Here is a 26,305-nt window from a genome sequence, read left to right as displayed (position 1 = left end):
GATTTTTTCCTGTTTTTATCACAGTTGTATCCCCCAGCCCTGAGGATAGCTCACGATATATGGACAGTGTCCTAATTTACCAGGGAAGGTAACAGTTTATGCCTGTGGTATCAATTTAATTATTAATAGCTTCCCTTTTCTGTCTCAGAGGTGTCCAGGTTTAGACAAATATATAGAGTTGATTAATAATAAGTAGTTGTTGAATTTAATTAATAAATTTGACCAATTTGATACTTTAATTAAACCCATCAACTCCTCAAACCAAGAGTTTTACCCCGAGGTGAACGAATTACATATGATGTTAAAAGCATGAGAAGAGATTGATTAATCTCTTATAATGGCCCTGCTTTCAAAATTCTCACAAGGCTAGCAAACATGGCCATTCTGATAAACTATAACTCTACACAGCTTTTGGCGTTAAAAAATCCTGAACTGTAAGGCCGTTATTAGTAACAGTGCCAAGAGGAGATATCTATAAAAACGTAGTCCTGAGAGGACCTGGGAAGCTATGCCTATTTTACCTCCCTAACCGTATCACAAGAGAAATGAATGGAATTGGAAAAGCACCCCCGTGCACCTGCCCATGAGACTGCAGCATCAGGATGATATCACGTATTGGAGACTGGAGTTCTCTCACTTCAGAATGAACTACAACACACCCCATGAGTGTCCGAAAACAGCCTCTTGCCTGTGGGAAAACATCTCAAGACGGACATGTGTCCTCCTAGGCTGGGTGAGGTTTTTAAGGCTGGATAGGTAAATGTTGTAGTTCTGCTTCCCCAAGTGGACCATTCCCAAAACAGAAGGAAACAGCCCCTAGATGAAAAGTGGAAGGAAGCCATCCAGTTCAGTTTGACGAACAAGGCAAGACAGATGGAACTCTGACTGACTCCGCATTATGTCCATTCTCCATGCCAGAGATTACCACAGAAATTAACATGGGGATGGGAAAAAGCTTCCCCCAAATACTCGGGGAGATGCCTCAGTCATGGTGCTACATAAAAACTGTCCTAAACATCAAATTTCTTAGACAAGCTTCATTTCAGGTCAACAGGGAGACCCCCGCTTCTTCAGACCCTTTAGCCTATGTGGCATTCTCAATTCCTTAAAGGGAGTGTAGGCACCCAAAGTGTACTCACAACTCAAGGTCACACTTCCTGAAATGCAAGAAAGCAGCCAAACCATCATCCATGCAGAGCCTCCAGCCTTCACCACACACGCAGGCTTGGACAGAATCCTTGGCAGCCATTTAAACTCCGGCGGCTCTCCCAGATGTGCACCTAATTTTAGCAGACTATGGCCCCTCCACCCCCCACCATGCTTCCTCCCCATGAGATATCCCAAGCACATCAATGGCTTTGGCAGGAAACTTCCATGGAAGTGAAATGATGCCCCGCCCCCCGCCTGCTGGGAGGCAGGGAAGGAGAGGTGGGAAGCATCCCCCGCCCATGGAAGTTCCTCTCCAAAGTCTGCAAGCTGTCGGTCTGTGTGTGGACGGCCCTGCCCAGCCCCCTGGCCCCAGAAACAAAATCCAGACTCACTGTGGAAGCTGCCGGTGCTGCTAGCCTCTGTCGCTGCCATGACACGCTGATCGGGCCCTTCTGGCATGGCCCTTCCTGACAGTGAATGGAGGAGAGAGCGGGGTAGGGGAAGAGAGAATAAAGGATGAAGGCAGAGGAAGAAAGCATGGAAGGATGAAAGAAGGGAGGATAAGGGGAGTGGGTGTATCTTTAAGTGAATGGCGAGTCTCTTGGCATAGCCTCCAGACACCTGTCATACCACTAGGGGAAAAGGCTGACAGCATCAGCCCAGCTCCAAGGCCCTCACTCAGGAGTCCAACCAGAGATCCTACCCACAGCTCGGCAGGCACACCATCACACCACTCTTAATACATGGCACCCAGCTGTCTTCCTTTTGGTCTTCTACCAAGATCCACTGGCTTCCCTCCAAGGGCTCAGTTCTACTTCCAACAAGATGAGCCTCTCGGCCAACTACCACTCTGAAAGGAAGAGGGTTTTATCCAGAATTTTCACCCCCTTAAGTCAAAGAAATAGCACCTCTCCAAAGTTTCTGAGGCAATAGCTGTCCTTCCTGTCTCCAACAGAAAAATCACTGAATTCACCACCACTTTCAGGGCTTCCTTCCCAGATGCCCTTCCCTGCCTGCCCAATTTGGAAAAGGGGTGAGCTAGCTAGATGTCACCTGTGTGGAGCCTCAGCCTTTCTTCTCCTTGGTATCAACAGAGTCAGTGTGTACAGACTCCATTACCACTTGGGAAAAACTCATTCCCCTTAAAAGGCCTCTTGAGAAGTCAGAGGAGTAGGTATGTTAGGCAGCTTTTGAGAAGGGATATGCAATGACTTAGAAATGGCATTTCTCAAGTGCCTCCCAGGTCAAGAGCTGTGTTCAAAAGACAAGAGACAAAGCCCCTGCTCTCAGTCAAACCAGAGGCATAGAAGCATATCAAGGACCCAACAAAGAAGAATATTCATGAAGCAACACATCTCAATAGGGTGATACTGGGGAGACCATCCAGTGAGAACAGTGAAATGGGACCACTGGGTTTGATGGCAGTGAGGAGCAGACAGAGAGAAAGAACAAAGAGAAATACGAAAGAACAAATGGTAAGTTGAGAAGAGAAGACATTATGGGCTGAATGATGTCCCTCCCAGAATTCATTAAGCTGAAGTCCTAGCCCCCAGTCCCTCAAAATGTGACTGCATGTGGGGGCGCCTGTGTGGCTCAGTTGGTTAAGCGGCCGACTTCGGCTCAGGTCATGAGTTTGAGCCCCGTGTCGGGCTCTGTGCAGATAGCTCAGAGCCTGGAGCCTGTTTCAGATTCTGTGTCTCCTTCTCTCTGACCCTCCCCCGTTCATGCTCTGTCTCTCTCTGTCTCAAAAATAAAATAAACGTTAAAAAAAATTTTTTTAAAAATGTGACTGCATGTGGAGAGGTAAGTAAGATAAAAACAAGGTCATGTGGGTGGGTCCTAATCCAATACAACTGATGTCCTTATAAGAATAAGAAATTTGGGGGCACCTGGGTGGCTTATTTGAGTAAACATCCAACTCTTGCTCTCTCAGCTCAGGTCATGATCTCACGGTCCATGAGATTGAGCCCCACATTGAGCCCCAGGCTGATGGTGCAGAGCCTGCTTGGGATTCTCTCTCTCCCTCTCTCTCTGCCCCTCCCCTGCTTGCATGCATGCTTTCTCTCTCTCAAAATAAATAAATAAACTTAAAAAAAAGAATAGGAAATTTGGTCACAGACATTCACAGAGGGACAAAGATGTAAAGAAAGACACGGAGGAAAAGACAGCAAGTACAAGTCAAGGAGACAAGCCTCAGAAGACACCAACCATGCTGACACCTTGGTCTCAGACCTCCAGAAGCATGATGAAATAAGTTTCTGTTGTTTAAGCCTCCAGTCTGTGGTGCTTTGTTACAGCAGCGCTAGGAAATGTATACAGAAGGTATCAGACATGTTGGAAATGAACAGGTACCACTGTGGAATGAAGGCAGGCTGGCTGGGGTAGAGCTGAGGGGACTTCTTGTGGGAGGGGGCCAGGAAGCAGTTTGGCAGACAGCCTGAGGGCCCTGGGGGCCAGGGTAAGAAATTTATAATTTTGAGAAATGAAGATTCACTCAAATCTCTTAAAGAAGCAGCTGGAATGATGGAAGGTTTGAAGAGTATGGGCAAGGTGACTCTGAATCTGAAGGTACACTTATTGATCCAAGAGTTGGTCTGGTCATGGAGTGGACTAGGGTGCTTCCTGACAACATACAAAGAATAAGTAACACTGAAGTAAAGAGAGAGCAGGGTCAGGTAAGGAGTCAGGTATAGATGATGAAGAGACAGGTTCAAAAATGCCTCCCCTTTGGGAAATGTCCCAAGAGGGTTTTCACTCATGCTAATGGGCTGCTGAGTATCTGCTTGAGAAGCAGGCGGTGGCCATGGTGAGTTTTATCTCCAACAAGCCAAGTTTCAATCACCAGTGAATTCTCCAGGGGAGGTTAACAGCTTAAGCAATCAAAGAGAGAAGAGGTGGAGGCTAAAAATGTAAATTCAACCAGCTTCTGCCTAAAAGCAAAAAGGCATTATAAGCATGTGTGTGTGTGTGTGTGTGTGTGTGTGTGTGTGTGTGTGTGTGAGGTTTCCCAAAGTAGATGTCTAAAATAGTAGCACCAGAACTTTAAAGGAGAGCAAAAAGAAAAACCAATAGATGAGGTAAAGAATGGCTGGGATAGGGAAGAAATTGTGGAGCCAGGCATCACGAAGGCACTGAACAAGAATGTTAAGTGGTCAGGGAATGGAGGGTGGAGAAAAGAATGGGGCAGCTATTAATAATATCATTCAACAGATAGTTCCAAAAAGGATTAGAATTTTTAGAGGAAAGGCATTTGAATTTTGCCAAGATGAGATAATTAGTGACCCCCAAAACTTACAGTCCATGAAGTGCTGAGATCAGAAGCCCAAAAATTAAGACAGAAGATAAAAGCAACCTATTTCAGTAGTCGAGGAGACACATGCCAGTTGGAAGGGGCAGAAAGGTCAAATGATGATTTTTCTTTAATGTAGAAGAGATAGACCATGGATTTTGGAGTACAAAGAAGGGAGGAAGTCTTCAAGGTTTCAGAGTGGGACAGACACAGTCCCAGAGAGCAGTGGTCTAGAGAGGGCAGGTGACACATGGTGAGTGTGAGGGAGGCGAGAAAGAACACAGACGCGAATTTGTAGATATGGAGAGGGTGAAAATTTCATAGCGTCACAGAAAAATATACTTGACACACTTCCTCGTGCATGCATAATAATGGCTCTTTACTTTTCTGCTTTATACCCATCTAAGCACTTTCTATTATAGGGTTGACTCAGGATCTCAGAACTGGGGCAAAAGCAAAACTTTGAGGTCACCTACTGCAACCTCATGTTCAATGCAGGTGTCTCTATAACATGTCTAAAATGTGGTCATCTCGATTTCCTGGAAATTCCCCAGAAATGAAGAACCCACCGTCTTACTGGGTGGTCTGTTCCATTTCCACATGATACAGGTAACTGCCTTGGGGCATGGTGCTTCACCAACCTAGAGTTTTCTGGCCCTGCCACATCTGGAGGTAAGGGAACATGTTGCAGAGCCCATTTACCAGGCCAAAATGATGGAAAACGATTCCCCAGACGATCTCTGAATGGGATGAAAACTGGTTTTGTGATTTCTGATTGTCCCAAACTGTGGCGCCCTGGAGCACCATCCCAGGTCAGTCATTCACCAAGAGGTACACCTGCCTCCTTGTTTATTTCACTGAGCAGACATTTGCAGAAAGCCTACTGTATATCAGATATGGAGTTTTGTGACTGGAGAATAAGGCATGAGTGTTGCCCTTTCAGAAATCAAAACTACTGTGAACAAGTATGTGCTGACAGATGTTCTTGAGAATACATTTTCACAATAAAAATGTAAAAAAAAATCACTTCCTACAACATATTTGAGGTATTAGGGCAGCATTCCTCACCTCTGATGACCATGTCCTCTGTTCCAGGCATTTCTTCCCTACCCTTAAGTTTCACCGAATTTGTGTTACAGTTTTGGGACTATGCTTGGCCCAAATCACCTTACTGGTGCTGGTTTTACTACCAAACTGGAGATCCCAAACTCTCTGAATTAGGGTCTCCTTGCTTGTTGCCTCCTCTTGCTTAAATATCTTTGCCACAAAGCCCAACTAGAAAAAAAAATGATGGAGCTGACTTATTATAGGTTCACAGTTCTAACTCTAAAGCCTACCTGACCTCATAGAGACCCTACTGTACTGGTACACTATTGAAAACTTCCTTTCAAAAATGACCTTGCATTCCTTAAAAAACATTACCTATGAATCAGAGCACTGAACCCAATCTGTCCTGCCTTATTTTTGTGTGTAATCTGAATAACACTAATTAATCTCTCTGAGCCTCAGTTCACTGGTAGGAATAACAATACTGGCTCAACTGACTTCCAAGTACTTCAATGATGATCAGAGAGAAGCACTGGATCTGAGATGGGGGACCAATATTCTTGCCTCAACTCTACCACTAAATAGATGCATGAACTTGAGAGACACCTGCTCCCTCTCTGGGGTTCAATGTCCCCATCTGTTAAGTAAGTAGGTTTGACAAGATGACCTCCAAGTTTATTTCTAGCCAGGATTTCACAAGTTTACCAGCATAGATTGCTTACATAAATTTTACCCAGGCATTTATCAAGGACTCTCATGAAATACTTTTGAACAAAGAGGTCAGTATGTGGAGAAGAAGAGTCCAAATGGCAGGAATCATAACCATAGAGTAACTATATTCAAAGAATGCTGATAATTGGGTCAACATCTGCTTGGGAGCAAGACTCCAGCAGCAAACCCAAGCCTTGAGCTATTGTACATTCCAAAAAAAAAAAAAAATTAAAAATACACTTAATTTCTGGTACATTGTACATTGATAATAGTTGCAGGTGGCACAGAGCTGGGAGGAAAAGCTATATCTAGACCACAAAGAAACCTTGGTAGAGTGGAATATGGAACCAAATCTAACAAGAAGAAGCCACATTTGCTATACATAAGATCAAAAAAAAAAAAAAAGCCAGCAACAACAACAAAAACATTTAAGTGAAGAGTGAAAAAAAGCAAGCAGAAGATAATTTAAAATGTTGGGATACTAGGGTCATCTCTGTGAACTTGGGCATATAAACCTAAGTTAGCCCCAGTAATTCAGGCCCACCTGCCGAAATCCTCCCTCTGTACACGATCCTTCAACACAGATAGATACATTCAATAAACTCACATCGACACCTTATTAGATCTCTTCAACTCTGAGAAGCTAAGGTTTGAGCATGACTAAAAGGATGCAGTAGAATCCTTGAATTGAGAGCACTGATTGGGACGGGATATACCATAACTGGGACAATATGACACAGGTACCACTAATCCCCTTCCCTCTACCCATGGTAGACATCACCAGTTAATCCCACATGCTTTTTCACTGATTCTGGATGCAACCGCCAACTTCCTCTTATCATTCTATGCTGAGGAACCACTTTCAGTCTATGAGTACTGGTACCTTCGGGGCACCTGGGTGGTTCAGTGGGTTAAGCATCTGACTCTTAATTTTGGCTTGGGTCATGATCTCACAGTTTGTGAGTTCAAGGCCTGCATCAGGCTCTGCATTGCTGACAATGCAAAGCCTGCTTGGGATTCTCTCTCTCTCCCTTTCTCTGCCCCTCCCCTGCTTACATACACACTCTTTCTCTCAAAATAAATAAACTTAAAAAAAAAGAACTGTTACCTGAGATCTACTTGCCATCCCTGCAGCCCACAATAGTTGGCATCAAGGCAATTCGATTTGCAAGCAACAAGTCATGTTTTAGGTATAAAGGACATCTAGCGACATGGAAAGCATTAGCGGTTCTGACAGTAAAGTGACTCCTCTCCACTTAGAAATGAAGAATACAAGCTGGTCTCTTTAAGATCAGCAAAAAATGGCTGAAAACAAGAATATATGCCCAGGTCATCTGTAAGAGCTTGAGTGGTTTCCAGGCCTTCACAGCTCAATTGAACCCTGATTGATGCAAATGAAGAAAGAATATGTCTTTCAGAAGGGGGACTGGCCGGTCATAGAGACCTGGGAAGGGAATGACACGGAATTGGATGGTGGCAGTGCTCATCCCTTCCTGGCTTCTGTCAGGGGAGAGACGTGGACTTTGGCAGAAGACTTGGAGTACTTCTGAACTTACTGGAAGGTCTCTGTTATCAAAAGGATATGGGTATATCAGTCTCCCTTAGCTGGATGCTTCTAATAGTTTGATATATCTGACTTTCTTGCTTTGACTTCTTCTTTAAGCAACCTTCTCAATATGATCAGTCTTCCCACACAGACTGGCTTATTGGGAGTGAATGCTTTGATCAAATAGCCTTTGAATAATCTGGCCCCCTGTGTGCATTAATAAGTTGTCCTTCGGGTGCTAACTGAAGTCTCATGGGCGTTTTAATTATTGTGAGACATCCCCTCAGGCTTCTTCACTGATAAGCAGATGTTTGGGCCTTTGGTGGGGAATCAGATCCCAATATATCTACCCAGAGTCCCCACATAATGATTATTGGTGTATGGCAAGTGGGGACTCACAAGGAGCCATTTAAAATGGATTAAATGCTTAGGCCATTATTCCTTACCCATTACAAACATTTGACATGGGATTATATATTTTTTAATTAACCACTTTCTTCAAGCATTCTCATAAAAACAGAATAGGTTCCTTTGCTTTCTAAGAAACTACAGGCCATGCAGATGCCCAAATAACTCAAGGGCATGAATAAATAAATAAATACAAAGACCAGGAAGCTGGGGGTTTCCCCAATGGGTAAGAAAAAGATCAACTTCAAGAACAAACTGGGCCACAAATCAAAGGTCAATCCTGGCTGTAGAGGTGAAAGAGCATGACTCAACAAAGAAAAGGTAGCCAAGGTTGTCATGGTGATTGGCAGAGTGGGACACATGGCATGCTGACCACCCTTGCCAATCAACTTTAGGACGTTGATGAACTTGACTCATTTTTTCCAGAGTGTACATGATCGTTTTCTTAGCAGACTATACTGGTGGTCATGGTGGTTAACGGTGGTGATGATAGGGGTCATAAAACCAACAGTACCCAAGCCAACAGTTCAACACTCTTGTATATACATCATCTCATGTTATGCACAATAACGTGCAGTGACCATCATGCTGCATATGACAAGAGAGAGAAAGGAGGGAGGCCTAGTTAAACCAGCCTTTTATATATATCTATAGTTATTGCCTCTATACGTCCATCTAATATCTACATCTATATCTTACCTATATCTCTCTATACAGATATTGTTTTTATCCCCAAGGCTCTAGTGCACCTGACCCCAAAATCTTCCTTTGGGGCAACAAGGGATGGCACACATTTAGGATGCCTGGAGAATGAGCTCTGATTCTGAAGACCTTCGTCTACCATAGAATTCATGGTGTATATTTAGCAAAAGTTAGCTCCTAATTGGACCCACCATTTCTACAACGGGAAGCTCTACCTTTGAACAACTAGATGCTTTTTCTTTCCTCCTGGGCTTCCGACAGACCAACTCAAGTGTCTAAACCAGTCCCAGAGGAATAAGTGGTTTTGCTTTGTATTTGCCCGAGTTGTCTTGAGGCTCTTTTCCCTTCCAATTTTAGTACCCAGCACCCAAACCCACGATAGGAAATACCTTGCCTTGTAATTTAAAATTATTTAAAATTTCTTATATATAATTTCTACCTTATTCACTTACATAGAATAATAATTACCATCTATTGAGTGCCTAATAGGTATCAGGCAATTTGCATACATTATCTTATTTAATCTGCACCAAAGAAGAAATTGTTTCCCCCTCCCCACCCCCCTCTTTCTCTATCTATTTATCTCTCTGTTTCAGATGAGGATCTAAGGCTTAGAGAATTTATGAAATTTTCCTAAGGTCACATAGCTCATAAGCAGAAGCTCAGAATTCAAAGGAATATCTATCTACTTGACTCCAGAATTAATGGGTGTTCTGCCCACTTTTTCTCAGGTCTTCCCTCACCCCTACCTCAACTTTGTCCTGTGGGATTAGCTAGGCTAAACCTGAAAACAAAACCAACTAGGACTAAAACTCGGGTTCAAAATTTTGAATTTCAGATGCTGTACTGACCCGGTCCTCTGCCTCTTCTTCCTCCTCCCACCCAAGCTTCCCTCCCCCTCCAGTTTAGATAGAGCACCCCCTCCAGTTTAGATAGAGCACAAAGTCTTGGGTTTTGAGGACTAGGAGACAAACAATTCCCTACAGGAGGAAGTCAAGGGAACACACTGTTCTCTTTACATGCAAATATCTTAATTACAGCTGGTAAAGAAGATATTTGTATGGAAATTTATGTATCTTTATATGTTCTGTATTCAGTTTGCCTCAGAAAAAAAGAAAGGTCTTTTACACTTTGGTAACCCAAACAAGGCCTGTTCAGATACACAGAGGTGTCAGTTGACAGAGGTTCTGCTATCCTGTCCTCCGTGTGAGCAGAGAAGAATGAAATGAAACAACTTCTGATTCAGGAGCCTCCTGACCCTGCCTCTGTTTCTGGTTTCTTCGGGATGAACTCCAGTGTAAACGTGTCTCAAGTTCTCAGGATTTTCTGATGGGTCAAATCCCTGTCTTTTTTTTTCTCCCAGTATCTGTCCCTGTGGAGGTAAGGCTGACTATGACAGAATCCATCCCATACCTTGCACCACCATCATGGACAGAGGATAACAACCAGATTTCAAAATTACAGGGAGACGAGACCAAGTCTAAAAGACACCGCTGGGAACTGCTCTCAGAAAAAGGACATTATTTTTGGCAGGGCAAGGGAAGGAGATACGTATATTCCACTGAGTCCTCACCAGTCAAGATACACCCAATGAATAAAATACAACCAATAACCTATGAAGAGGCTATACTGGTTTCAATGAGCTTCTTAGCATTGTACTGGTGTTGTAATGTCTGTTTTATAATATAAACCATGTTTGTCTACTGAAAACATAAGATGAAACAGACTTACCTTACAGCAGCTAGACGTAATTGAGGATGTCCTACTTCTAAAGGGTATTACAAATTAGAAAGAAAAAGATAAATCTCTCACTGATAATGGCTTTCCTTCACCACATCTGGAAAGAATAAGGGGGCACCTGTAGAATCCCAGGAGATGCACCACAATAGAGTGAGTAAACCATCTGTCCGGGGTGGTTTTGATGCTATTCAGCTTGGGGCCACAGGGGTGAAACAAATGACATTTAAGGCTCCTTCCAGCTTCATGTTTCTTTAAAATGGAATGATTTGGCATTTGTTCATCTGTTTCTAACACTCTAGGGATACAGACAGGGTAGGTGGCCAGTGCATTTGTGAAACATCCATCCTGACCCTCGATTTTACTGTTATTCTTTTTTCAAGGTGATGATGCAAAACTGCAAGAGACTCTGGGTACCCAGGCCTTGGCCTTCAGTTGACCTTCCAGGCCCCACTGATTCTGATGGCTTTTCTTCCATACTCCATTGCTACTACCAGAGCACAAGGCCTCATTGCTTCTTGCTTGGACTATTGCCACAGATGGCACTATGCCTTGGTGGTCCTGGTTCCCTGCAGCCCACCCTCCACGCCACTGCCCGATGACCTGTCCCCACATGCAGCCTCATTTACACTAAAACAGATGATGCAACTTTCCACGACAGTCCACTGGCACCCACACCAGAACAGCTGGACTTCCGAGGCCTGCTGCAGTGGCCCAGTCCTTCCTTTAAAAACATTTCCTTCCGCGCGTCTACACTTTTGGCCCGCTGAGTGACACACTATTCTAGGTCACCCTCCTGGTGTGCCAGCCTCCAAGCTACCTCCATGCCTTTGCTCATGCTAACCCCCCCCCCCCCCCCCCGCTGACGGGAGTGCCCTCCTAAAATTGAACCCACTGACCACCCATCAACCTCTTAAGATCCACATCATCCCTCTGATTAAATGGGCCTTTGAAATTGGTAATGGTAACCCCTTTGTATGAGTTTTCCTCCCTCTGGCCTGTTGGGGAGTTACAAATTTTCATCTTGTTTTATATTCCCTGCAAAAAAATTTAATTTCCTTGGGAACACAGACTGCATTCTATTCATCCTTACACATAGTCAGGGAATTGAATTGAATTCTGTTCCCAACATGTGGACTTTCTCAATGGCTAGAGGATTTGGCACGAGGGGAAATGAACCAGCATGGACAAAGTTCAGCAGATGTACAAAGTGGATTCTTCATCATAAGGCCTAAGGCTCTCACACTGACTTTGCTGTTGAGAAATCTCGGGGTTTTGAAAATATCACCAATCCTTTCTAAGGCTCTTCCATAAAATGGAGGCTAATAATCCCTGGCAGCTTTCTTCTTCCCTGCAAGGTCTCAGAAGACCTTCTTCCTTTCCAGGCAGAACATTAAGAGGCTGGTGTGCAAGCACAAACCCCCACAATCAGCATGTGTAAAATGAGCATTTCTCTTTCAGCTGGTTTGAGTGCGAGGGTTTACATGGTCAACTGATGAGCCGCAGAAAGGCAGGAAAATCAGGTGATATTCAAAGCCAGCTATTCATTCACTGATTCCCTGCTGCTACCAGTCTTGTTCTCATCATCACTATTACGTGTGGCTGGAACACATAGATCTGCCCTAAATCTTAACTGGGGATCCCAGTGCTTAGCCCTGCAGGGCATGGAAGTCCCTCCACAAAGTACTGCAAGAGCTCCATGACTGTGCAGGTAAGAGATAGAAGAATGCCATGGCCCCATGTTCTTCTACTTCAACTAAAGCACTTTTCTCTCTCTCTCCCCCTATCTACCTTCTCTCTCTCTCTCTCTCTCTCTCTCTCTCTCTCTCTCTCTCATAAGGGTCCATCTGAAGAAAAGATTTACTGCTATAAAAAATGTGTTGGAAAACTATGCAACGAATCCAACCTTGTAAGTTGAGAAGCAAGAGTACTGACCTAAAGTCAGTATCACCAAAGTAAGTGAGGGGCTGAACCAGAACTCAGCCCTTTAAGCCCTATCCAGGAAAAGGATCAGTGAAGGCATCAATGTATCTAAAGATGAAAAGGCAGAATACCCACCAAAGTCCAAACCATGAGTTCCCAGGAGGTGACAGAAAACAATGCTATTGGTGTGGCCAGTCTCCTGTGAAGAGGTGAGAAATCTCAAGACAATGACAAAGACAGACAGGAAGTACCTACATTGCATATGATAAATTCAGGTCGATGGCCAGAAACATATTTATCCCATGTCTGTGGTCACAGCAGGGACTAAATCTTCCTGCCTTCTAGTCACCACATTAGTCATGGGACCCCATAAGCAAAGATGGAAGAACACTCCCTAGCACTAGCATTCCTAAACCCCTGTGGGGAGATGCCCAAAATAACTTCTTCACTTTGTTGCTGGAGTCCCATCGATTGTACCTCAACTTCCTGGTCATCATGTCCTCTCCAAATCATCTTCATACCAGATTGCTGGAGTGTGCCATGGCTCAAAACACCAGGCCCCACCCTATATTCACTTCTGAATTTTGTGGAATGCTCTCATTGCAGGTAGATGTCCACAGCACTACCACTGTGTTGGAATAGGAATAACACAGTCTAGGAAAGTTGAAGGTTTGGAAGTGCTGAGATGGACAAAAGAATCCAAGTAATTCCCACCACTGATAAAACATCAAGAAAGTCTTTCCAACAATTCTTATGCCCATCAGGCTGATTTTTGTCCAATTACCTTAAATATCCCAAAGAGCTGAAGAAGAGGAAGAAAAGAAAGCAAACTTCAATCACTAAACTAGATCCAGGTATTATGGGGAGAAGCTATTTCAAGGCTGGAGGTTGTTCCCTTGTTTTATCAGGAAGGGGAAAAGGGGGCTGGGATATTGAACAGCTGTGGTCCAGGGCAAAGCAATAACAGAGAGTGCTTAAGGGGACGTCGGCTTTATTCTTGTATCTTCAGCCCTGTCTCCCTTCTTTTCTAAAGAAACCAAGCCTCGGCTCAGTTATCATTACCACTAGAACTTAGCCCCATAGAAAGTAAAACCTAAAAGAGACCATAAAACCAGGATCCAAACCCCAGAACTTACAGATGAAAGTAAAGCCTCTAACTGGACGTAGAGCTGGCATTGAGACCAAGATATCCTAAATAGCAGTCCTGTCCCTCAACGAACTTGGATTCCAAAATGTCTGATATTTTTTGTATAATTACTGTGCAAATCCATTGGCTTTAATCAAGGAAACAAGGTCATAATACCTATAATCAGCATACATCTATCCTCCACACCTTCCTCCGTGTTCATTCCTTCTGTAGCTTTGTGCAGCTTAATGGGACTTAGCATTAAAGTTGTATTCAGAATTCGCTCAAGATGTGTAGAACATGGCACCATGTCTACAGCAGATGTTCTGGCCAACTAAAGCTCTGAGCATGCCCAGATGTCTGCTTATAACCATGTCTCTCTGCTAGAATGGGGCACCCTCTCCCAAGGCAAAAGAAAAGAACATACACATAGTTTAGGGGCTGTGAACATGAGGAGTCCCAAGCCTTCCCTTAGCCTCCTAATCTAAGCTAGTGAACTCTAGTCCTATCAGCATGCTCTCTAAAGACAGTGACCAATGACTGCACAGTTGCAAAAGATTCCTGTAAGAGTCTGGAATTACAGGTTGCTCATAAAGTTGAGTTCCTCAAGAACCTCTTATAGCCCACCTATCCCTCTTCCAGAACACAGGGAACTCTGGAGTTCTGGAGCCTCTGAAAGGTGAATTAAGGATTGCCCTGGGGCAGAGAGATCCAAAGAAGACAGTCTACAATAGGTAGTGGATCCCTTCACCTCCACTTCAACCAAGAAGTCCTACTGGTTTAAGGAACAACGTGGCTAAGTGCAGTGCAGTATTCTGGAGTGGGTCCTTGGACATTAAAAAGGATATTAGTGGGAAAATTGATAAAATTCAAAGTTTAGTTTCATTAACAATTTGCATCGATGTTAATTTTTTTAGTTTTAACAAATGTTGGCCATGTATCATGGACAACAGGAGGAAAAACTGGGTGAAATACATATGGGAACTCTCTTTATGATCTTTGCAACTTTTCTGTCAATCTAAAATTACTCCAAATAAAAATGTATCTATAAAAAAAGGAAATGGGGGGCACCTGGGTGGCTCAGTTGGTTGAGCGTCTGACTTTGGCTCAGGTCATGATCTCGCAGCTCATGAGTTCAAGCCCCATGTTGGGCTCTGTTCTGACGGCTCAGAGCCTGGAGCTTGCTTCAGATTCTGTGTCTCCCTCTCTCCACCCCTTCCCCACTCATGCTCTGTCTCTCTCTCTGTCTCTCAAAGATGAATAAACGTTAAAAACGTTAAAAAAAATTTTAATAAAAAAAAAAAGAAATGGGACCATCACTTTCCTTAGGAATGGAATATAGACTCCCCCTCTCCCTGCCCCAGCATAGTTCTCCTCCAGATAAATAGGAATATGGGTAACAGATTATTAGGATATTCAACAAACAGCAAGGGAACAATCAGGCCCCGTAACTGGGCTCTGGCCACTGGGCCGCCTGGATGCGATGCTCATCTTCTGATAGAATCAATTTTCCTACCATGGTGCCTGGGCCTACTAAGGAAAACCTAATGGCCGAAAGCCCAGAGACAAGTCTGCCTAAGCCCTCTCCAAAATGGGTCTACGTCCCTCAAGGAGCAGTATTCCCAGCTACTAATCCTCTTCCAGGCAGTTAAGCAGGGTGTCAGGACACAATATTCTTGGCCTTGGAGGAAAGATCTTAAGACTCAGGGCAGTTGGCAGCCACTTGCCTAGGTGGGGATGAACAGTTGTGAAAGACCCATCCTTTTAGCGCTGTTTCAGATTTCCAACTAGGGGGACACCTACTGGAGTAACAACTGGAACGCTCTCCAGCCTGCATCCCACCCCTTGGGAGGAATAACTTCTCTGATTGGTGGGGGCCAGCATACAGGCCACATCCTTTCCCCCTTCTGATGGGCATCTGTCTATCTACAGAGAACAGAAATGAGCCACAAGAGTTCTGCCCTAGTAGAGCAAAGCCTGAAATATTCCCAGGCTGCCATGACTGGACAGAAAGTCTAGACTGGGAATTCAATACGGGGAAGCTCATTGTTGTTGCCCAGCAAGGCCACCATCTGCAACTATTCTATCATGATACAAGAGCACATTATAATCTCCATCTGTCTGGATTTTGTGTCTCAAAGGGCTCAGAACTCAGCATCTGAGCAGGGAAGAGGTGTGCCAGATACTGGGTGAGCCTTCCAAAACCCCAGCAAAGAGCAAGGGGTATTGATGTCTCTATGTAATCCTGCAAGTCAGCTGGCTTAAATCACCATCACTAGTTTTTAAGGGTAAAAGTAAATTACAAGTTCTTTCACAGCTCTGGCTCCTCCTCCACACACTTCCAGCTATTTGGCTTCCATCTAAGGGCCTCTCTCCACGTAATACAAAAAACGAATTAATTAGTCAACAAAACTTTGAGAATGTATTTTCTTTTCAATTAACTTGGACTCCCTTTGATTTAGAACATTCCCCCTTTCCCCACCTAGTCAACTGAAAGTGTTTTCTTGTTGGTATGCCTTTTTTTTTGCTTTCCAGGGGGGATGAATGGAAGCACCAAGATGGCAGGTGGGGCCAACCTTCCTGATACATCATCAGATATGGAATGATATGCCATTAGAATGGAATGTTGGAAGAGAAAGGAGTTTTGCTTCACCCATAACGTGGCAGAGATTGCCAGCTGCTCACTACCACCCACGTTCTTCTCTTCTACCTGAGAACACAGTTACACTCCATTTCTCAGCCTCCCTTACAAACAATGAGACCATGCATGTGATTGGGTTCTTGCCGTAAGAGACAGGCCCCTCTTCCAGATCAGACCCATTAACCACACGCATTCTTTCGTGTCCATTTCCCCCTTCCAGCTGTGGAATGGGGATGGATGCCTATGGTGACCAAGGACACCACACAAAGAAGAGGGTAGAGCTCCAGCAGCCTGAACAACTGCACAAAGGAGGGCTACTTCTCCAACAAGTTCACCTGCTCATACTGGTATATGACCTACAAACAGGCTTCTATTTGTGTGGGAACCAATATATATACATTTGCATCTATTCACTATAGCAGGTGGCCTAGCTTAACTAATACACTTGGGTAAGCCTTATTCAAAATGCCCATTTTGGGATTAGGAAGACATTGTATTTTAGCTCCAATAATAGTAACACTAATTAATATTTATTTAACATTTATTATCTCAAGAGCTTTATATTCATTAAGTCTTAATCCTTACAGTAAATGCATATGATATGGACTAGTAGCCCCATTTTACAGTTGGGGACGCTGAAAGATTAAATACCTTGCCCAAGGTTATCCAGCCTGGAAATATAGGAGCTGGGATGCAAACCAGGTAATGTGGGCCCAAGAGCCTATACTTTTCATCACTTGCCATGGGGGCACCATGGCATCCACGAAATCAAATATTCTACCAGTCAAATCAGTTTATTCTAGATTATTCCCACATCCAAATGGTTACTGTTGACATCCTCCCCAGGGGTTCCCAGGCACCCTGATCTGGAATCTCTCACTCAGAACCCAGTGCCTTGTTATCAAATGCCAGACATGCCTTCTGTCCCCCTTATGTGTCTCTGCCAACATTTTGGCATACTTCCCCTCATATCTCCTGGACACTTGGCTCCACCCCCTACCAAGACTCAACTCTGACTTGGGGTCATCCTTGACTCTGACCACCACTCACCTGTGTCCTCTGGACATTGTTCCCAGGTACTTATTCTACATGCTTAGATAATGGATTCCCTACAACATCTGCAAAGACTAAGCTCCCCTAGATGGGCATCTGTTTGCCTGTCCAGACTACTCTTGGTCTGGCCTAATCTACTTCTTGCCTAACTCTGAAGCCCCATTCTGACTTCATCCATAGGCACAAAGGACAGCCAGGTGAACAGGAAGGCCCTCTCCTGGTCCTCTGGGTAAGGAGGATCAGAGCACTGGGCCTTCGGATCCTGTTTTTCCCATATTTCAGCATATCACCTCCCCCAACAAATAAAAACATCTGCAAACATTTCTATTCTGGAATCCCAGATTCCTCCTCTTCAGGACTCTCAAAACTTTCTTTAATTCCAGATTCGACCACTGACTCCTTAGTGTTGTCTGATGTCCTGAGAAAGGTATGATGGCACCAGAACCCCACCCCTGTCCAAGCCAGTTTAAAAGCCATCTCAGAAGTGTAGAGTGAGTGATCCACAGGAGGGAAAGGTATCTGTCACTGGGCAGAGTCTTAAGAAGACAGAACAAATGGTCCTGGCACTCTGCTGCAGACATGTGTGTTTTCTCTTTCTAAATATGTAATAGGAAATCAGGCAGCTCACCTTTGTAAACCGTTTGCGTATCACTCATACATGAGCCAGATGGTGCTTCTTGTTTTAAGAAATTAAAAAGTTTTAAAAAGAATGTAAGGAGGAACTTGTCTCCATCTCTCTTTGTTCTTGTGTACACATCATGGAATCTGCGCTGGGCAGACGAACACTTGTATATGTGAGTGTGCACCTGTATACACACACACACACACACACACACACACACACACAAGCTCGAATCATCTGCATTTAACTGAATTAGGCACAAGAAGCCAGCAAACTCCTAGGCTCAACAGATTTCCGTAACCTACAGTAGCAGAGAGGTGCCAGTTTGTCCCGGATGTCGGCTTGCTGAGAGAATCCTTCAGTGTTCTTGCTATATAATAAATCACTGCATTCCCCCCAGAGCATCAGCTGGTATACCAAACAAAAAGAAATGTTTTGTAAATCACCTGAACATGGACTTCACTCTAAGATTAAGAGGACCATATAAACACTAACCAGAGGAACAGGCAAGTACTGATGATCCAGTATTTCTATCGAAGTCGAAACCCTGGGAAGGACATTTTCCAGAGGTGGTCAACTTAAAAACCCTACTCCTCTGGGGCAGCTGCATGATCCCAGTTTATTTTCCAGTGGTCAGGAGGCCCTCCTGTCTGACCTGAGAATTACATCTGGAAACCAGATTATCCCTGTGGCTCTCCTGCCTTGGGTATGAAGGGGGACTAAGGAAGATAGTATAAGCAATGGTTTATCCATTAAGTAGTGTATTCCAGGCTCTTTACACAAATTAACTTGCTTAACACCAAAATAACTCTGCAAGAGACTATGTTTGTCCTCATTTTTAAAATAAGAAAATTAAAGAGAGTTTAGGGGAAGTGTGTTGGGGTCCCATGGCTGCTAATGGTGGCATTAGGTAAGATTAGGTCCCAACGCAGAATACCTTTGTCACCCTCGTATCTTCCAACATGGATAACAAGACTTCAAAGTTCATTACTGATGTGACCTCTGGGAAATCTACTTCCGCCTTTTGTTTTACAGAAAGTGAGGGCGGGGGAGCTGTGCATCGTTTAGGACATCGTGAGCAACTGAACATGAAGACACGATACAGGCTGCTCCCGGAATATGGAGAGTATAATATCTACCCACCATCAGTGGGATGCGCAGTTTTCCCGCGGTGCACTGTTTTTACTACCATAACTCTCTTTTTTATTTCATACTCCTTGGGACCAAAGACATACATTTTCAAGCCAGCTGGCCTCAGCTTATGCCTGGCTTAGAACTCATGAAAAAAGCAATTGCAGATACCTGGAGAGTGGACGTTTTCCACCTCACTCTCCCTTCCTCAAATTCCAATCAGCCCTGGCGCCCACAGAAAGGAGATGGATCTGCCCCTTGTTGCTCTCCCAGGAGTAAAGAGCATCAGTTCTTAGTCGTTAAAGCAAGAGGAAAGCCGTGTCATTTGGTGACTGATAGTGGTGATTTTTTTTTCTTTACTCTTCTGAATCAGAATCAAGAAATAGTAAGTGCACTCCTTGAAGTGAGCTTGAAAGCTGAGTCTGCACACATTCTGGTCAGATATTATTTCCCAAGACCATGGTAAAGCCAGCTGAGAACAGATTGGCATAATCACACATCTGCCTCACACAGAAAAATGATGATCCTTCCCTTGCTTTTATCAACACCAACATAAATCCGAGCTCAGCCAGACAGGCCAGCAAACCCCATTACACAGAAAGCAAAGCAATTAAATGGTGCCAACTCCAGCCAGACTCAAGAAATCTATGGCTCATGGCCCTTAGTAATGATACCAATGTCTCTCTTGGAAATGAGTGAAAAAATTAGTCTAGATGTTAAAGAAAGTCTCCGCTTTGGTATTTCCTGGCAGGTCTGCCCTGGCCATCCATCTGTGGCTACTGCTACATTATACTCCCTTCTCCATATCTGGGGATGTTGGATAGGGCAGGTGGCTCAAGATATGGCCCAGCTTGCTCAGATATACTACCTTCCCAGAAGCCCTTTGGTCTTCTTTGCCTCATATTCTCTCCTGATGGTATATCATCTGCCATGCTTTGGTTGTACCATGAACAAATCACTTCTAACCACAAAGGGCATTTCTTAAATATTTCATTTTTCTTCAGGCCCTGGCTAAAATGAAGTGTCTCGAGTGATCAGTTTTAATGTCTTGGGCAATGTTGTTTAGGCAAAGCCACCAGGAGCATCCAGATAGAACTGATCTGTATATGCCACCCCCAAACTCCCCACCTCCTCGTCCATCATGCCTAGGCTGACAGGACAATCATATCTGAGCTCTTCGACTCATAATATGATTGTTCATTCCCTACATTCATTCCCTACAATGGCTGCCATGCCTCTTGACCTCCAGAAGTTTGTCCCACCCTTCTCTTATGCCACCTATCCAAACTCTTCACCCATTCGATGTCCCTGAAGTAAAATTTATGTATCTCGTGAGGCATGTGCCTTCCGATCGTTTTTCAGAAATCACCCTATCTTTGCATCTCAGACTGCACCCATGTTTCCCTCTTTCAGGGTCAATGACACTCATGCCCACTTGTCCTTTCCCTGGCAATAAAAACACTGTCAAAACCACTCAAATCCATTAGAAGGGGATTTCCAAAGACTAAGGGAGAAAATAATTCTGGGAGAAAAATAAGATACCTATTAACGTATAGAAGTAAAATTGAACGTGATATCTCCTCTCACAATCAGAAAGCTTTTTGTTAAAACCAACCTGCATCTCTCTCAAAAGTTGGCAACAATAACATGCTTTCTTGCTTCCTCTTTCCTAAATCATTGGGGTGATCGTGCTTAGCACCTCATTAACGATTTTTGCTACTTTACTTTGGGTTCTGACTTCTCATTAAGATCTGCCTTTGAAGGCAAGATAAGCCTACCCAGTCACCAGATAATTTCAGAGAATAAAATGTGTTGTGGGTAAGGCTGGATCAGGGACTGAGGTGGAAGATGTTAAAATGTAGTACCAAGTTGAGCTTGAATATGTGTGCATTTGGGCATACACATATACGTATGGGTCCGTTTGCATGAAGAATGAGTATTGATGCAAGTAAGAACACGATGCATATGTCATTGCAACGGAAGAATATATTTGAGCTAAATGTCCAAGGGGAAGGGAGGCGTGAGCTATCGAGAGAATAATACACAGGTATGTCAAGAAGCAGAAGTGGCCAAAGGATGACCATTGCGTGTATGTCTGGGCACCGGTGCGCATGTGTGTTCTCTCGAGTGACAGGGTTAATGGACAATGACAAAGACATGTGAGCGAGGTGCTAGTTCTGATGCTGAGTCCTGCAGCTGGAAAAGCCACCTTACCCTGTAGTAATCGGTGCTGTAGACATCTCTGGACATGCCGAAGTCCCCGATCTTCACCAGCAGATTGGCTCCAACCAGGCAATTCCTGGTGGCCAGGTCCCGGTGCACAAAGTGCTGGGAGGCCAGGTACACCATGCCTGAGGCAATCTGACTGGCGATGTGGAGCATTTGGGAGAGCCCCAGCTCGCCTTTCGCCTGGCGTGGCTGCCCGTCCACAAGGATCATAGCATCTGGCCCATGGGCCCTGTGAAGGGTGGGAGAGAAGACAGGGGACAGGAGAATTCAGGAGATCAAGGGGAGTAGTCTTCTGGATGCCATGATCTCTGGAATACACCACAGACATGGATAAAATCTCTCCTAGCCTACTTATTGCCTAGTCTTATCTACCCAATATTACATCATGTGAGTGTGGATATGAGTACAACCAGGTTCCCAGCTAAGATGATGCAGACATACTCTAATGGATCAGGAAATACATCTACTCTTTTAAACATCTTAATGCTATTCAGGAGTTTCCTGGGTTCTAGATATCTACTACAGAATCGTTAAAAAAAAAACAATAGCTAACGCTTACAGAGCCCTTACTGTTCCAAGCACTGCTTTAAGGACCTTACATCTATTAATTTACTTAATCCTCCCATTCCAATTTTGAGATAAAGAAACTGAGGCACAAAATGATCAGATCACCTGGCCAAAGTCACAGTAGTGCTGCAGTGGCCTTATGGGTAATCAGGAGGCCGACTGAAACCAGTCGGTGTGTGGCTCCAGAGAGCTTTAAACTTCAGGAAGCATCATCCAGAGGGCCAGCTGAACAGAACCCTGGGCTTCTCCCCCTATGATTCTGATTGGCTAGGTGGAGCTTGAGTATTTGCATTTCCCACAAGTTCACAGTGCTGATGCTGCCAGTGGGCAGTCCACACTGTTGATTAGCAGGGGTCTTGAGTCCACATTCCTACCCTGACCACCACGCTGCCTAGGACTGGGTAACTTTTGTTGGTGGCAGAGCCGGTTGGAGAGACCCTATGACCCTGAAGCCAAGGCCTCTGAAGCCTCGGTTGCCCCTCCATCCCAAATTAAGGCCCGGATTTGTTATCCTAATGCCTTGCCTTGTCATATCAGTCACTTTCAGTATTCACTCTTTTTTCCAGAAAGCCCAATGAGCCGTAACCATACCCAGAGCCCTTATTTATGAAGTTGTGGACCAAGGAGCCCTGGTATACAGAGAGGCCTCGGCCTGTTTTACTGCTTCTCCAATTTCCACTGAAAGGAGTCATTAAATATGAACACATTCATTTTACTGTCTCCTGTGGGATCTGCCTACTTCACCCCTCCAAAAGAGAGCTACGGCATCAGCTCACAAGGAAGGGGCATCCGCCAGCAAGCCTGCACTCCTGTCTACCAGGAGAGGACACTGCAGCCTGCCCCTTAGAGCCACCAACTGCTTTCTAGCCTCTTTTTCTCCCTCTTCCCTTATATTGGGAATGACAGTGGCACACAGAGGCACCAGGAGCTCTCTGTAGCCCTGTGTGTGGCACATGGGGCTAAAGGCACCGCTGAATCTGTGGTGAGGGCTCGGTGGAAAATGGAGCATGTCCCTCTGACCATTCCAGGGGGTGCAAGCACAGCCTAAAGATCCTCAATACCGAGAAACAGCACTGCCTGTGTTAGGGACTGGTTCACAGTTTTGATAAAATGGTAATTGTAATAATTTAATAGTAGCTCTCACTGACTGAAAACCCAGCTATATGGAAAACTCATCCAAGTAGTATACAAATATAATCATTCAGTACTCATAACAGCAAACGTCTGAAGCAGTTATTAACAGTCTTGTTTCCTAGGAAAGAGAATTAAGGTTTAAGAACTTGCTCTACGTTACATGGGTAAGATCTGACAAATTCAGGATGCGAACCCGGGTCTGTCTTATGATAAGGGCTGAGTTCTCCAAGAGAGGAATAAATTTCGCTGTGAAAATCCAAGTTCAGGAGGTTCCAAACACCCTACAGATACTTTCCACTCCTCAGGGGCCATTTTTTGGAAATCCAGCTCATAAGAAAAGTTCATTATCTGCTACAGGCCCTTTCTATTCCCCCTTAAAACCAGCACCCAAGGAATGTCTCACTTCAAGGACATGCTCATCAGTTTTTGGTGAGTAGCCACAGTGTTCTATTACTTACATTCGAATTCTGAAAATGTCACTATGGGCCATGGGATTCAATGGAGTTCAAAGGTGGCTTAGACCACACCCTAAGTGTCTAGGGCCTGATTGTTCAAACCTGCTTCCTGGGACCCTGAATTCCACAGATCCTCACACATGGCTGCCCCCTCCACATCTGGGCACTACTTGGAAATGGCAGATGTAGGAAGCTGAAGAGTGTTAACTCTGCTCTAGTGGTGAGAAGCTGTCCTCCCTGGGGAAGATAGAGTCTGCCCCCCACCAGAACTTCCAACCCCTGCAACCCCATCCAGAACTTCTGGCTGGGGTTCCATTCTCTTACCAGTTCCCTCAAGAGGACCTCAAAATCCAGATGATCTAGATCCAGGTTTGGGGAAACCCTCTTACAACAAATCCGATCTTTCTAGAATAGTGCCATCCCATTGAACTTTTTATTCATAAAAATATCATATACTACACTGTCTAACATGGTAGCCACTGGCCACATGTGACTACTGAGTACTTGAAATGTGGCTAGTGCGACCAAGCAAATGAATTTTTGAATTCTATTTAAGTAGTGTAAATTTGAATTCAAATGTCCATATATACCCAAGGTACTGGATAGCACAGTTATAAATTTATCCAAGGAAAATCTGCTGTTCTTTTTCAACCATCACGGCCTCCTGATGAGCTTGTAACCTTGGGCCTTCTTATTCATCATGAAAAATGTCTCCACCACGAAGTTTTCCAGGAGGGGTGTAATTAGCTCTACTTTGCGGCACTAAGAAATGTAAGGCACAAAGTGAGAAAGCTATTCAGAGAATCAGGAGAAAGGGTGGTTCTAGAGTCTCTAAGCTGAGAGTTACAGGCTGGTAGGGCTCCCTCCTTGGACTCTTTCCAGAGCCTTCTCTTGTGGCCAGTCTACTTTGTGATCAGGAAGAAAATACTCCCTTGTCACAGCCCCCTCAATGTTACCCACCAGAAATCAGTGACGGAGGTCTGAAGCTTGCTCCTCAGGAGATGGTATGGAAGAATGAACAGCTACGCCTCATTTCTAATCCCCAGACTTAAGTGGGGGTAACTTCTCACTCCAGGTGAAGTACGGGGGTTCAGCGGAGCTGGGTAGGGGGACTAGGGGTGGGGACCGCAGTCCTTGCTTACCTGAGGAACTTGTTGAGGTCTCCGTGCTTCATGTACTCAAAGACCATGATGAGCGGGTCACCATCGCCACACACACCGTAGAATTTGACAATATGCTCGTGCTGCAGATTGGTGAGCAACTCAGCCTCCCTCTGGAAATCCTTCCGGGCAGCCAGGGTGGGATCCTTCAGGGCCTGGAAACAATGCATGACATGCTTTTCAGCAACCGGAGGACCAGGGCCTGTCTGTTCCCCTCATGGGAATAAACGTGCCCATAATAAAGACTGCGGGTTCACAACAAATCATGTCATCTCTCATGAAACAGAAACCAACTTTTTGACCCCGTCTCCCATCCACCAGCCAGTGATTTCAATTCATGTTCATCTCAGAGCCCTACACTCCCCCCGAAGGCTGGTGTGAATGGCAGAGGGAGGGAGCTGTGGAGGTGGAAAATCTGACAAAGGTCTCTTCCCCTAAGGCTTCCTTCAAGAAATGGTCCCACAGCTAAAAGAAACAGTGGGAAAACCACCGCCCCATTGCTTGAACTCTATAAATTAGCCTTTGCCCAGAGCCTACCAGAAATCAGGCAGACAACATAATAAAGTCTCCTTGTTCTTTCTACTCCTTGAGTTTAGATGGTGAAGGAGTACGTATTTGCAGAGAAACATGAACGTGTTGGCTTCTAGAAGGCGCCTGTGTCCTCCTAGTAGGAAGGTGAAGGAGGCACTGGAGAGTGAGTGGGGCTGCAGCTATGGGGAAGGCAGTGAACAGGAAGCAGCCTCCGGGTCCACTCAGGACCAGAATGGGGTGAAGTCCCTCCAAGTCCCAGGGCGGGATGGGGAGGTGGGCATCCGCTGGCCACTAAAATGCCACGATGTAGCCCCTGTGGGGAGGGAGAACCCAGGAAGAGCAGGAGGCATCAGACCTGCCCCAGGGCCCAGGAAGATAAATGGGCAAGCAATGGCCAGGAGGGGTGTCAGGTAGGAGTGTGGTGGCTCCAGTACGAGAAGGGGACCGTGAGACTGACGTGGAAGACGCTGAGCACATCGAGGGATCGTGGACAGGGCACTGCCACGGGGATGCAGCCATGTTAGGCCAGAGGAGCATGACCAATGAAGGAGAGGGCCCCTTCCTGCAGGAGACACGGCCTGGGCAGGTGTGCGCACACATTTCTTTGGGCTTCCTCAACTTCCCTACAAGCTCAGAAGGCAAATGGGGCCAAACAACACCCACTTCCTTCAGCCAACACGGTTTAGTAACCTCACGGGACACAACATGAGGCAATGAGGGGGGGAGGGTGAAGTATGCACACTATGTTCAGATTAGTGAAATCCAGACTGGCATGAGATGGGTTTGCATCCTCTCTGCCAAGCATGTGGCCTTTTTGGTGATTTAGGCAGACTGCGCTCCCCCGTAGACCGTGGTACCACCAAAAGCCCCCCCACCCTCTCCCCCGCGGCCCCAGCGAGGTCTTTCTCCAGCCACCGCAATGCCCGTTAACTGAAATCCACAGGGCTGCCTAGGCTGACAGCGCTGTGGGAACATGAATATGCAAGCCTCATATCTAGGGGGCCCATCAGACCTCATCAGTCATTAGCACACATTACTGATGATGGACTCGGCACCAGAAGGGCCCTAAACATCACCAGCTTCCACCTGCTCCTTTCTAGAGTTGGGAGAAACTGAGGCCCAGCCCTGTCTGGGAGTCAGTCCA

The 26,305-nt window shown here is 45.1% G+C and overlaps 1 protein-coding gene across 4 annotated transcripts in view; it reads right to left on the bottom strand.

Moving 5' to 3' along the window:
- The window catches only part of NTRK3 (neurotrophic receptor tyrosine kinase 3), a 386,931-nt gene that overhangs the window by 33,290 nt on the left and 327,336 nt on the right, over window positions 1-26,305 (bottom strand). For 2 of the 4 annotated variants that reach the window (XM_058736651.1, XM_058736645.1), the window contains exons 14-16: window positions 24,613-24,785; window positions 21,300-21,543; window positions 1,542-1,616 (exon numbers count right to left, since the gene is read on the bottom strand). In XM_058736651.1, the coding sequence (XP_058592634.1) occupies window positions 1,542-1,616; window positions 21,300-21,543; window positions 24,613-24,785 (492 nt within the window). The remainder of the gene's footprint in view (window positions 1-1,541; window positions 1,617-21,299; window positions 21,544-24,612; window positions 24,786-26,305) is intronic. The other 2 variants (XM_058736646.1, XM_058736648.1) reach the window with 1 other exon arrangement.

Source organism: Neofelis nebulosa, chromosome 7 (genome assembly GCF_028018385.1).
Source record: "Neofelis nebulosa isolate mNeoNeb1 chromosome 7, mNeoNeb1.pri, whole genome shotgun sequence".
Taxonomy (NCBI): Eukaryota; Metazoa; Chordata; class Mammalia; order Carnivora; family Felidae; genus Neofelis; species Neofelis nebulosa.
This window is presented reverse-complemented; position numbering and strand designations above follow the sequence as displayed.